This window comes from Hyaena hyaena, unplaced genomic scaffold (genome assembly GCF_003009895.1).
Source record: "Hyaena hyaena isolate Hyena2069 unplaced genomic scaffold, ASM300989v1 scaffold_197, whole genome shotgun sequence".
Classification (NCBI taxonomy): Eukaryota; Metazoa; Chordata; class Mammalia; order Carnivora; family Hyaenidae; genus Hyaena; species Hyaena hyaena.
In genome coordinates this window covers 904,677-919,206 of record NW_024080830.1, presented here as the reverse complement: position 1 = coordinate 919,206, position 14,530 = coordinate 904,677, and the positions used below count along the sequence as shown (strand labels likewise).

General features: G+C 45.2%; 1 protein-coding gene across 1 annotated transcript; it reads left to right on the top strand.

Moving 5' to 3' along the window:
* IDI1 (isopentenyl-diphosphate delta isomerase 1) lies at positions 1 to 3,723 on the top strand. The gene is made up of 5 exons (XM_039241646.1): positions 1 to 344; positions 604 to 776; positions 1,122 to 1,214; positions 1,867 to 1,997; positions 2,763 to 3,723. Exons 1-5 carry the CDS (start codon positions 214 to 216, stop codon positions 3,078 to 3,080), a joined length of 846 nt encoding a protein of 281 aa, XP_039097577.1. The 5' UTR covers positions 1 to 213; the 3' UTR covers positions 3,081 to 3,723.
* Positions 3,724 to 14,530: the final 10,807 nt, after the last annotated feature.

The following is a 14,530-nucleotide window of genomic DNA, read 5'->3' as shown; positions in this document are numbered from 1 at the left end:
TGACAGAGCGCCCGGGGCCCGCCGACTGGCCGGGGCGGTCGGGCCACTCGCCCACCACGGTCGATAAAGTTGTGCCGCAGCACAGCGGGCTCCTCACAGCCGCCCTCGGAGGGCGCGGCCATCAGCGGAGCCGGGGCGGCGGCCGGAGGGCCTGCACGCGCCATCGCACGACCCTGACGTCAGGCGCGGCCGGCGTGCGATTGGCCGGCGAGCATGTGGCATGCTCTGGCGCGAGCGCTGGTGGTTGGCCGGCGGGCGCCGAGGGGCGGGCCCCAGGCCTGGGGGCGGGGCCTGCGGGAGGCTAGCTCGGCGCCGCCCCGGGTCCCCGGCTGCCGGCGCCTGAGGTAGGCGGGTGGAGGTGGCCCGGGGCCCGGGGACTGAGGGCGACCGCGCCGCCGCGTCGCGCTACGTTCTGCTCGCGAAGCCGCCTCCGCGCTCCCTGGGGACCTTCCTTGGCAGGTGGAGGCTGAGGGAAGGCCCGGGGCCCGCCGGCCTGCAGGGGCTGCGGAGGGCTGACCAGTGGGGCGCGGAGGCTGGGAGGAGGCCCGGGGCGGGGCGGGGGGACGCGGACTGACGGCTCGGGGGGCCCCGTGTTCGCGCCAGGGTCGCGGGCCGGGTCCGGCGGGCCGCCGCCATGCCCGAGTTAGACACCGCCGGCCTGGACGAGCAGCAGGTGCGGCTGCTGGCGGAGATGTGCATCCTCATCGACGAGAATGACCGTAAGATCGGGGCCGACACCAAGAGGAACTGCCATCTGAACGAGAACATAGAGAAAGGTGCCGTGTCCCAGCGCCCTGCCCGCGGTCAGGCCGGCCCCGTGGTTTCTGACCCTGTCGCGCGCCACCTGTGGTCTGGCCGCAGGGGGAGCCCCTGTCACCCCGGCTCCGCGGCCCTGGGCTCCGTGTCCCTGACGGGTCGTGTGGCCACGTCTGCTGGCCCCTGCTCGCCGTCTCCTTTCCCTGGTGGCCGGGGTGTCGTGGCCGTGCAGACTCACTAACTAGGAGACTATGGAAAAAAAACAAAAATGGGAGCAAGTTAACTAGTATTTCGGATCCCAAGCTGAGAATGGGGCGAATAACTGGTATTTTCAATCTAAATTATTGTATCTCTTTGGCTTTCAGGATTATTGCATCGAGCTTTTAGTGTCTTCTTATTCAACACTGAAAATAAGCTTCTGCTACAACAAAGATCAGATGCTAAAATCACCTTCCCAGGTGCCTGTGCCTTTAATGTACAGTATCTTGTTGGGAACTTTAACTTGACTCTGTCACGCAGAATTCTTGGGAACCAGGTGAAAAGGGAAACCCTGTGAAAGACTTAACTTCATATTTTGCATAAAAGAAGTTTATGCATTGACTGCAACCTAATAAAACAATAAAGATTAAAAACTGCTATGTATATGCATATACATCTTTTTATATATATACACACACATATATATATTTAAAGTTTATTTTGAGAGAGAGTTTGCATGTGGGGGAGGGGCAGAGTGAGAGGGAGAACCAAGCAGGCTCCTCTTGGTCATCGTGGTTCCATCTCACAAATGTTTGGGTCATAACTGGAGCTGAAATCAAGAGTTGGACGCTTAACTGACTGAGCCACCCAGGCGCCCCTTAATATATATTTTTATTATATATGTTTTAAGTTTGTATTTATACATTTTGATCTTTCTGGTTAAGAAGACCTTAATAAAGAACTTACCTAAACATGTCTGTTTCACAAAATGATTACTGATAGCTCATTACAACGATTTAGAAATTCTCGGCCACTTATTTTTCCATTGTTTTTAAAACTCTAATAAGTTTTCTTGATCTTTGAGATTTACTTGGAAGAAAGTCAATCTACATCTGTGTTAATATGTTCCAGGTTGTTTTACCAATACTTGCTGTAGTCATCCATTAAGTAATCCAGGAGAGCTCGAAGAAAACGATGCGATTGGAGTAAGGCGAGCAGCCCAGAGGCGTTTAAAGGCTGAATTAGGGATCCCCATGGAAGAGGTAACCGATTTTACTGCACTACCATACCTCTGAAATCTTGTTTAGAAATTGAAAAACGTTAAAACATTTTTAATAAAATTTTAAATTTAAGTTAGTTCTCTGCTTTGTAAACTTGTGAGTTATTGGCCCCAGAAAGCACCTTCATTAAAAATTACTTAAATTTTGATTTCCTTGTATTACTTGTCAGAATGTAGCTCAGTGCTGAAATAGATTCATCTATTAACCAGTATATAAAGTTTATTATTGGAGGCACCTGGGTGGCTCAGTCGGGCTCTTGATTTTGGCCATGATCTCGCGGTTGGTCAGTTGGAGTCCGGAATCGGGCTCCACACTGACAGCTCAAAGCCCACTTAGGATTCTCCCTCTCCCCTCTCCCCTCCCCCTCTCCCCTCTCCCACACTTTCTGTGCCTCCCCCCCACTTGCATGCACTCTCTTCTCTCAAAATAAATAAAGTTAAAGTCGGTTATTTTTATAATTGATGAGTTCAAAGAGGCTTGGTTTCTTGTGGTAATCCTTAGGAATATGAACTACAAATCTGATTCAGTAAATTGAAATAACTTTTTTTCCCTGGAATTGTCACTTTTAAATAATACCTGAATAAATAAAGTATATCTCATCCAGTTAAAATGGTAAGTACTTTTTTCCTCAAAAAGTACTATCAAGATGTGAAGGAGAATGTGACACATCTGGTTTGAGTGACTGCACTTTTTAAAAAATATATGATTATTTCAATAAAATCAACTATTGTTTTATTTTTATCCTAGGTTCCTCCAGAAGAAATTAATTATCTAACACGAATTCACTACAAGGCTCAATCAGATGGTATCTGGGGGGAACATGAAATTGACTACATTTTGTTTGTGAGGAAGAATGTAACCTTGAATCCAGATCCCAATGAGATTAAGAGCTATTGTTATGTGACAAAGGAAGAGCTAAAAGAACTTCTGAAAAAAGCAGCCAGTGGTGAAATTAAGATAACTCCATGGTTTCAAATTATTGTGGAAGCTTTTCTTTTTAAGTGGTGGGATAACTTAAATCATTTGAGTCAGTTTGTTGACCATGAGAAAATACACAGAATGTGAATGTGGAGATGAAGGGTTAGTAAAATACTGAAATGTGTCTCTACTTTTAAACTTAACTTGATTTTTTAAAATTTGGTTCCCTTAAGAACTCTCACCTGAAACACTGATATTTTACGATCAGTATTTGTGTGGAAAATACAACCAACTTTTTAATTTGGTATCACATACCCCATATGTGCGTATTGCTATTTGTAAAAGACATTTATAAGAGGTTACTGTAAAAAAAGGGCAAATTATTTTAACTTGTCTAATCACAGTGCTAACATACTAGAACAAATTAAGTGAAGCTCTTCATTTTTGATATGTTGTGATAAACATTGTCAGCACACTTACAGAAAACTTTGCTCTTTGCCAAATGCTTTATAAATCATTAAATTTTTATCATAGTCTAGAAACCTGCAGTGGGAACTGTTTGCTTAGCTACTTCAGAACAGTCCAAATTAACTTTCCGTGTGAGCAGATTAAACTAGTAGAGCAGGTTCAAGGGAAATTAAAGCTGAGCATTGCTTTTGGTAATGATATTGGTTAAAAGTGTGCTTTCAGAATTACCATGGACAGGGGTGCAAGTACCCCTGCAATTGGTCAAGAATGCAACTTTTTTTTTAATGTTTTATTTATGTCTGTTAGAGTGAGAGACAGTGTAAGCAGGGTAGGGTCAGAGAGAGAGGAAGACACAGAATCAGAAGCAGGCTCCAGGCTCTGAGCTGTCAGCACAGAGCCCGACGTGGGGCTCAAACCCACGAACGTGGGATCATGACCTGAGCCGAAGTCGGACGCTAAACCGACTGAGCCACCCAGGTGCCCCAAGCATGCAACTCTTGATCTCAGAGTCATGTTGGGGGTAGAGTTTGCAGCTTTGCAGTGGACAGACAGGCTCTCTGTAAAGTGGAAATTGGGTCAGTTGAGTAATACTCTACAGGATCTCCTAACCTTGACACTGTTGACATTTGGGTTGGATAATTCTTTGTTATGAGGGTTCATCCTGTGTGTTATGGGGTGTTTAGCAGCATCCCTGGGTTCTACCCACTAAAAGCCATTAACACCCCTGCCCCGTGACAGTCACAATGATATCAGATGCCAATGTCTCCTGGAGGGCACAGTTGTCCCAGCTGAAAACCACTGTTCTATCAAAGTCCGGCCATATTGTAGGGGAAATTCATAGACGAATGTCCATGTTAATAGATTTGGGTTGTGGAATATGTGTAAATTAATAAATTGTACTTTAATGCACTTTCTAAAACTCTTGCCACAGACTTCTCAGTTTGGTATCTTAAGACGGCTGTATTATCCTCATGCTGTGTAATACATAATGAAGAAAAAGATGAAAAGTTATTTAACAACGCTAAGTATTTGGTAAATTTAGTAGAAAGCTCCATTTCTTGTTAATCCTGAACAGTTAACTTAGAACTTCAGGCAAGACCATGTGGCAAGTTAATTTTATGGAAAAGCAAAAACAATAAAAATTAGCACATTTTGATTTTGTTGTCTGGTTTGTTAAAATGTCAGTACCATAATAGGTTAACCCACTTATGGTAGCTTAAATATGATAAATATCATATAGCTTCAAAATGCATTTATAATGATTTCTAGTTCTTTACTTCTCTGGAAAATGTTAGGAGGCTGCCGTCCGTGTGTAAGTAGTGGCTCCTGGCTGCTGCATCGGTAGTGGACCCGAACCACGCACTAAATGCTCAGCAAGTGTTAGACGTTGCTGCTGTTCTCTCTGAAACACAGCAGTATGAATGTTCTTTGACCTGATGGACTCCTCAGCTTTTTAAAGGCAATGAAGCTTAAATTTTTTAATTTTTAAAAAAGTTTTTCTCTATTTTGAGAGAGAGAGAGAGAGGGAAACGGAAAATCCCAAGCAAGTTCCTCACTGTCAGCAGAGAGCCCAACACGGGGCTCAAACCCACAAACTGCAAGATCATGACCTGAGCCAAAGTCAGATGCTCAACCGACTGAGCCACCCAGGCGCCCTGAAACGTAAATTTTTATCTTAAACTTTAAAAGTTATAGTCTCCAAAATACATAACTGACAGCCACTTTAAGGGTCAGCAGTAGTCTTCTATAAAATTGATTATTTTGCCCTCAAACCTATATTGGCCAGAGAACAAGAACGAAAAGCAAGACGCGTTAGGGCGAGAGCACGTGTTCTGCTGCTTGGCCCCCACAGGGGACAGGCACGGATGACAGGGCCAGTCAAGTGGCTTTGGGACAACAAGCCCCTGGGCTGCACCTCCTACCATTCTCGGGGTGGGGGAGGGAGTTGTCCTCCATCCGCTCTCCCGCGCACGCTCGCTGGATGGTTTCATTCTGACCTGGGGGACCTTCCCAGGGACGGGGTGCTTGTATTTCAGTGCCCCTCTTCCTCACTCCTCAGCTGGGTCCTTCCTGGACTTCTCCCCACGTTTGCACAAGTGAACTTGAGACTGTATTTGTGCGCGTTTAAATACACTGACAAAGAACTTTCTATGTTTCACACACTAACCTTCAATCTACATGCTTTAGACTCCCAGATTTAAATCTACGGAATTCTATTTCATATTCAGATGGCCGGCTATGTGACAACTCTATGTTTAAGGATTTTAAGTAATCCCCATACCTAACATGGACTCAAACCCACCAGCCTGAGGTCATAAGTCACAGGCTCCACTGGCAGCCAGCCAGGTGCCCCGTCTTCCCCTATATTTAAACAGGGTCTCATGTTTCCGTCCTGACCTGCACCACACCTCTGGGAACGGCAACTCCACCCTTCCCATCACTCAGGCGAAATACTTTGGAGTCACTCTAAATTCCCTTTCCCCTCATAACCTGTATCCAATTAGTCAGTAAATCCTTTGACTAAACCCACAATTGAACTTTGATTCACTTTTCCTACTACTTGGAACGCAGACAGTCCCTGGACTGCGTCCTGACTGGCCTGCTTCTGCTCTGGCTTCCTGACACCTGTTGCCAACACAACAGCTAGGAGTGTGCCCGACATCTGCTCAGCAAGCAGCAAGAGGAAACCCGGCGGTGGCCGGCCCCCCGTGATGTGCCCGGCACCACTGTGCTCACGACTCCCCTCAGAGTCCACTCTGCGCAGGCCCTGAGGCCCTCTTACTGCTCTTGGGTGCACCAGGTATGCTCCCACTTAACATCTTTAAACTACTTCCTCCTTGAAAATTTGTTTCCAGACATATCCATGAATGACTCACTCTTTGTTCAAAACCACTCAATATGGGCCACCTCAGAGATGCCCAATCTGACCATTACCCTCCGTTCCTGGTTTCTTTTTCTTCACTTACCACCTCGTAATGTATAGCATGTAATGTCCTTATTGTCTGTCCACCAGGGATGTGAGCTCTGTGACAGCAGGGACTTATTATTCCAACTATTCTCAAATTTCAAACCTACAGAAAAATTGCAAGGACAGTGTAACAAGTCCCCATATACCTTTGACACAGATGTGTCAACTGTGAAGTTTGCCACACACACGTGTGCTGCAACACTTTCAACTGATCACAGATAAGATACCACAGAGGGACAGAGAGAGGAGACCGAATCCAAAGCGGGCTCCGTGCTGTCAGCACATAGCCCCACATAGTGAGCCCCACAGCTCACGAACTGCGAGCCCATGAGCCGAGCCGAAACTAAGAGGGAAACACTTAATCAACGGAGCCACCCAGGAGCCCCTCTGATTTGTTTTTAAACTGAGAGGCCAGGGGCACCTGGGTGGCTCCATTGGTTAAGTGACCAACTTCGGTTAAGGTCATGATCTCACGGTTGCTGGGTCCGAGTGTCAAGCTCTGTGCTGACAGCTCAGAGCCCAGAGCTGCTTCCGATTCTGTGTCTCCCTCTCTCTCTGACCCTCCCCTGCTCATGCTGTCTCTCTCTCTCTCTCTCAAAAATAAACATTAAAACAAACAAACAAACAAAAACCCTTATCTTGTGAGTCTTTAAAAAAGAGGCCATAAGGGGCGCCTGGGTGGCTCAGTTGGTTAAGCAGCTTGGCTCAGGTCATGAGTTCACGGTTCGTGGCTTTGACCCCCACATCGGGCTCTGTGCTGAGAGCTCAGAGCCTGGAGCTGCTTCACATTCTGTGTCTCCCTCTCTGTCAAAAATAAATAAACATTAAAAATAAATAGGGGCGCCTGGGTGGCTTAGTCGGTTAAGCGTCCGACTTTCGCTTAGGTCATGATCTCGCGGTTCGTGGGTTCGAGCCCCGCGTCGGGCTCTGTGCTGACTGCCAGCTCAGAGCCTGGAGCCTGTTTCAGATTCTGTGACTCTCTCTCTCTCTGACCCTCCCCTGCTCACACTGTCTCTCTCTCTCCTAGAAATAAATAAAACATTAAAAAAAAATTGAAAATAAATAAAAAAGAGGCCATATTAATGTATATGGGCTGCATTTCTTTTTAAATTATTGTTAAAACTAGGTGTTTTTATTTAATCTTGGAAATGATTTGCCTTAAAGGCCTCCTGATCGGGATAGAGTTCAACTGCATATAAATTCAGATGGAGAAATGTGGGATCTAATGTAGAGGCTAACTTTATTAATTAATATTAGAGTTTTGTAATTAAATATATATACATACACACATATCTATCATAATTTCTAGAGTAACATGTACACTTTATATTACTTTCAAATCAGTAAAACTGATGTAAGATACAAAATAATCCTTTCAAAGGAAGGCAAGACAGAACAGCGATAAATATACACAAGGACAAATTAAAAGCACAAAATAAGAGTGCTTTTAAAATCAAGTCTAGCACGTGAATATGCTTCATGCCTCTGCACGTCCACTTGGAAACGGCTGGTTTTATGTGTACTTTACCACACACACAACACAGAGGGTGAGAGGCTGAAACCCCAAGCGGAGGTTCTCCTGCGAGAGCATCAGGCAGAGAAACAATCGTGAGGGTGTGCTTTAAGTGAGGTTTAAGTTGTTAAGTGAATCAGTAAGATTAAATTTATCTTTGATACCTTGGAGAAGGCTAGGGAGAGCCTGGACAGGGACAGAAGTTCAGCACAAATACAGGTGATGTCAGATTTTCTAGGCGAGGGAGGAGTTCCCAAGTGGGCCAGCGGCAGGCAGCATGGAGCACGCTTACAGGAGCCGGGGCAGGAGCTGTGTCACCCAGACCTCCAGGCTTGCAGGTGTGCGGCCGGCCGGCAGGCGGGGGGACTCAGGCTCCTGCCAGCAGAGCAGGGCTGGGGTCCCCCGGGACCTCAGAGCACTTCTCTGAGGCTGGGAGGCCTGCACCAGGCCCGGACCAGACGGCCAGTTCCTGCCCCACCGGAGAAGGTCTTTGAAGATTGCTGCTGTGGTGAACCTCCCCCTGGGCTGCCTCCACATGGAGTGACTCCAATTCCCGCTCTAATCCCATCTCCATTCTGCGGCCTTTCTCCCGGTTCCCCGTCATCTGTAGGCCCTTCCTGCAACGGAGAGAGCTCCTGGCATGCCGCACAACCCGGCTTGCCAGCCTGCCCGGGCCCTCCTGCCCCACGGGCGCCCACGGCCGCCTCGAGCCACAGCCGCACCCCTTAGATTGCTGTAGCCTTGCGGCAAGTTGTGCAATGACCAAGTGCGAGTCCTCCGCTTCTACTCTTTTTCAGGATTATTTCGGCTATTCCTTGAGACGCCATATAAACTTTAGGATGGACTGTTTTTATTTCTGCAAAAGCGTTGCTGGGATTTTGATAGGGGTTGCCCTCAGTCTGGCCATCACTGCGGGCAGCACTGACATCTTAGTGACCTCACATCCTCCAGCGCACGAACACAGGTCTTTCCAGGTTTGTCTTTGCATTTCTTTCAGCAATGTTTTATGCTTTTCTGTGTACACATCTCTCACCTCCTTGGTTGATGCCTAAAAATTTTATTCTTTTTCATCCTATTAGAAGTGGAATTATTTTAATTTAGTTCCTGGGTTGTTTATTGTTAGTGTATAGAAACATAACTGACTTCTCAGGCAGCTGGGTGGTTCAGTTGGTTGATTGTGACTCTTGACTTTAGCTCAGGTCATGATATCACGGTTTGTGAGATTGAGCCCTACGTTGGGCTCTGTGCTGACAGTGTGGGGCCTGCTTAGGATACTCTCTATCTCTCTGCCCCTCCCCTCTCTCTCTCTCTCTCAAAATAAACAAATATTTTTTTAAAGACACTGATTTTTCAAAAATTTTTGTTATTTATTTAGTTTTGAGAGAGACAAAGTGGAGGAGGGTCAGAGAGCAAGGGAGACAGAATTGCAAGAGGCCACACAGAACCAGCGCAGAGCCCGACGTGGGGCTCAATCTCACAAACCGTGAAATCATGACCTACGCCAAAATCAAGAGTTGGATTCTTAACCAACTGAACTTCCCAGGCTACCCTAAAACATAACTGATTTTTGTAGCTTGATTTTATATCCTGCAAACTTTCCTGAGCTTTTTTTTTGTACAAAATACTTAGGGTTTATTATATATAAAATAATATCTGTGAACAGAGATGATTTAATTTTATCCTTCCCAATTTATATGCCTTCCCCACCCCCACCCCCTTTTCTCGTCTAGCTGCTCTGGCTAGGACTTCAGCACTGTTGAATAGGAGTGGCCAGAGAGGGCGTGCTTGCTTGTTCCTGATACCAGAGGAAGCTTTCAGTCTTTCTCCAGAGCATGATGTTGGTTGGGGTTTCTCCAGAGGTGAGGTGTATTATGCTGAAGTAGTTTTCTTTTATTCTTAGGTTTTCTTTGAGTGCCTTTATCATGAAAGGGTATTGAATTTCGTCAAACGCTCTCCCTGCATCAACTGAGAGGGTCATGTGGTTCTTGTCCCTCACTGTGTTAATGGGCTACATCAGTCACTTCTGCAGGCAGACCCATCCTTGACTTCCAGGAACTTCAAGTGATCATGCTGCATATTCCTTTCAATGTGCTGCTCACTGTGGCTGGCTAGCTTTTTGTTGAGGACTTTTGTGTTAATATTCATGAGGGATATTGGTCCCCAGTTTTCTTGTGGTGTCTTTGGCCTCAATGTCAGGGCAATGCTGGCCTCATGGAATGAATTAGGATGTATATGCTTCTCTTCATTTTGAAAGTTTAAGGACTGATGTTAGTTCTTCTTTTAAATATTTGGTAGGATTCACGGGTGAAGCCACCTGATCCAGGGTTTTCCTTTGCTGGGAGTTTTTGTTTTTTTAATGGTAAAAAAATCCTAAACATTAAATATGCATTTAAAAAAAATGTTTTATTTATTTCTGAGAAAGAGAGAGAGAGAGCGAGCGAGCAGGGGAGGGCCCCCGAGGGAGATACAGAATCTGAAACAGGCTCCAGGCTCTGAGCTGTCAGCACAGAGCCCGACACGGGGCTCGAACCCATGAACCATGAGATCATGACCTGGGCCGAAGTCGGACGCTTAACTGACTGAGCCCCCAGGTGCCTCTAAATATGCATCTTAACCCATTTTTAATTGTGTAATACCAGTTAAGTATATTCACATTGCTGTTCAACAGATCACTAGAACCTTTACGTCTTGCAAAACTGAAACTCTGTCCCCAGTAAGCACTAACTCCTCCTCCTCCCCTAGTTCCCACTCTTTAATTCCCTCTTGCTAGGTTTTTGACTAGTTTGGATACTTCAGGGTAGATTCTGGACATTCGTCCTTTTGTGAATGGCTCCTCTCACTCGGCAGGGTCCTCACAGTCCATCCATACTTCACATGTGTTAGGGCTTCCTATCTTTTAAAGACTGCACAATACTCCTCTGTGTACACTTGCCATTTTCTGTATCCATCCATCCATCCATCCCCCCACGGACTTCTGCTTTCTCCTAGTGGATACTGCAATTTTGCAAGAGACTTGAGGGTGCCCATCTCTTTGGGAACCTACTTCAAATTCCTTTGGATTTATACCTTGAAGAGATTGCTGGCTCATGATGATTCTAACTTTTGAAGAGCCTCCATACCGTATTCGAGAGCATCTGCACCAGTCTGCGTTCCCACCAATGGTGCACAAGGGCTCCTTTTCTCTGCAACCTAGGCAGCACCTGCTATTTCTCCTGTGTCTGTCCTAGTGGGAGTGAGCTCATCATGGGTTTCATTTCATTTCTCTATAGTACTGATTTTCTGCATCTTCTCATGTGCGTGGTTGATTGTGTACCTTCTTTGGATAACTGTTCCAAGTTTCCTGCCTTTTTATTTTTTTTCCTAATGTTTATTTTTGAAAGAGAGCATGGGCCAGGGAGGTACAGAGGGTAGGACAGAGGATCTGAAGCAAGCTCCACAGCGACTGTAGAGAACCCAACGCAGGACTTGAACTTACAAACCGTGAGATCATGACCTGAGCCAAAGTTGGATGCTCAACTGACTGAGACCCCCAGGGGTACCGTTTTTTTTTTTTTTTTTTTTTTTAGATCCAAGTTAGTTAACATAGTGTAATAACGATTTTAGGAATAGAATTTAGTGATTCATCACTTACGTATGACACCTAGTGCTCCTCCCAGCAAGCGCCCTCCTCCTTAATGCCCATCCCCCATTTCGCCCGTCCCTCCACCCGTCCCTCCACCAGCAACCTTGTTTGTTCCCCGTGTTTGAGTCTCTTATGGTTTGTCTCCTGTATTTATCTTATTTGTACTGCCCTTCCCCTATGTTCTTCTGTTTTATTAAATTCCATTTTGAGTGAAATCCTGTATCTGCCTTTCACTAACTTATTTTGAATTAAAAAAATTTTTTTAATGTTTTTTTTTTTTTTTTTTTTTTGAGAAAGAGAGACAGCATGAGCAGGGGAGGGGCAGAGAGAGGGAGACACAGAATCTGAAGCAGCTCCAGGCTCTGAGCTGTCAGCAGAGCCCGATGTGGGGCTCGAACCCACGAACCACAAGATCATCACCTGAGCCGAAGTCAGACGCTTAACCGACCAAGCCACCCAGCCGCCCCTAACTTATTTTGCTTAGCATAATGCACTCTAGTTCCACCCAGGTTGTTGCAAATGGCAAGATTTTGTTCTTTTTGATTGCTTAGTAGTATTCCATTGTGTATATACGTATACACCACATCTTGCTTATCCATTCATCAGTTGCTGGCCATTTGGGCTCTTTCCATAATTTGGCTATTATTGATCATTCTACTATAAACATTGGGGTGCATGTGCCCCTTTGAATCAGCTTTTTATCCCCTTTGGATAAATTCCTAGTAGTGCAATTGCTGGGTTGTAGGGTCGTTCTATTTTTAACTTTTTGAGGATCTTCCACACTGTTCTCCAGAATGGCTGCACCAGTTTGCATTCCCACCACTAACGGAAAAGGGTTCCTTTCTCCACATTCTTGCCAACATCTGTTGTTGCCTAAGTTGTTAATTTTAGCCACTCTGATGGGTATGAGGTGGTACCTCATTGTGGTTTTGATTTGTATTTCCCTGATGAGCGATGTTGAGCATCTTTCCACATATCAGTTTGCCAGCTGGATGTCTTCTTTGGGAAAGTGTCTATTCATGTCTTCTGCCTATTTCTTCACTGGATTGTTTCTTGGGTGAGTTTGGTAAGTTCTCTATACATTTTGAATACTAACCCTTTACCTGATATGTCATTTGCAAATATCTTCTCCCATTCTGTCTTTTGCCTTTTAGTTTTGATGATTGTTTCCTTGGCTGTGCAACAGCCTTTTATCTTGATAAAGTCCCAGTAGTTCATTTTTGTTTTTGTTTCCCTTGCCTCCAAAGACATGTCAAATAAGAAGTTGCTGCAGCCGAGGTCCAAGAGGTTGTTACCTGGTTTCTCCTCTAGGAATTGGCTTCCTGTCTCAACTTAAGGTTTTTCATCCATTTTGAGTATATAGTGTAAGAATGTGATCCAGTTTCATTCTTCTGCACATCGCTGTAGAGTCTTCTCAACACCATTTGCTGAAGAGACGGTCTTCTTTCCATTGGATTATCTTTCCTGCTTCGTCAAAGATCAGCTGGCCCTCTGTTTGTAGGTCCATTTCTAGGTTCTCTATTCTGGTCCATTAATCTGTGTGTCTATTTTTGTGCCAGTGGCGCACTTTCATTACAGCTGTGTAATACAGCTTGAAGTCTGGAATTGTGATGCCTCCAGCTTTGGTCTCCTTTTTCAGGATTGCTCTGGCTATTCAGGGTCTTTTCTGGTGCCATACAAATTTCAGAACTGTTTGTTCTAGTTCTGTGAAGAATGCTGGTGTTACTTTGATAGGGATTGCATTGAATATGTAGATTGCTTTGGGTAGCATTGACATTTTAACAATATTTGTTCTACCAATCCACGAACGTGAAATGTTTTCCCACTTTTTTATGTATCTTCTTCAATTTCTTTCATAAGCTTTCTATAGTTTTCAGTGTATAGACTTTTCACCTCTTTGGTTAGGTTTACGCCTGGATATTTTATGATTTTTGGTCCACCTTTTCTTTTTATTTTAAAGTAGGTGTGGGGATAGGTGAACATTAAGCCATAAGGGCTAAAACGAACCAAAATTAAAATTAATGGATTTGCCAACCAAGCTCTTCCCTACAAGACACGAACCTCCAGAGAGACTCAACTTCTAAAACACTTACCGCAGGCAGATTCTCTGAGCACCAGTGCAACCACGATCCCTGCAAAGGGATGGGCTCCCTGGGCCTCCCCAACACCACAGTGTTTCTCTCCCCTTCTGAACTCTTAACGAATCTTTTCAGCACACATAACATGATAATCTTACTTTGTATTCCCAAAATGCAGCAGCTCTTAGACTTACCTGTGCTGTAAGAAGAAAATCACATCACATTACAGAACACAAAAGCCCGTCCCACAGTGCACACTTGACAAGCATTCAGCCCCAGGAGGCGCGCTCCGCTGGAGACTGTGCGTTAAGTGGTGGTAACACCACCACTGTTTTAAGGTCAAAAAGTGATATTTTATTTTTTTTTTTTTAAACATTTTTTTAAATATTTTTATTTATTTCTAGGAGAGAGAGAGACAGCGTGAGCAGGGGAGGGTCAGAGAGAGAGGGAGTCACAGACTGAAACAGGCTCCAGGCTCTGAGCTGGCAGTCAGCACAGAGCCCGACGCGGGGCTCGAACCCACGAACCACGATACCGTGCCCTAAGTAAAAGTCGGACGCTTAACCGACTAAGCCACCCAGGCGCCCCTAAAAAGTGATATTTTAAACACTTAATACTTTGATATGCTAACTTCCTACATCGCACTGTGCGTGGGGGTTCTGAGCTGACATGTACAGCACAACTTCAACTCAGAGTAACTGAAAACATAGTCCAGGAGGGGGTTCTGCAGGAATGTTAGGGTGTCTGCTTCTCTGAACACATGCAGTTCTGGGTTCCCTCAGCAGGGGATGCCTAGCTCAACTGCTCTGGTGCCTAAACAATGTTTTACCCCACAAAAAAGTGTTTTGTTTTGAAAAACAAAATAATTTATTTTTCTCCCTTTCCATTTGGCCACATTGACAGGGGTTTGTAACTAAACAAAAAAACAAGAACAAAACAAAAACAAAA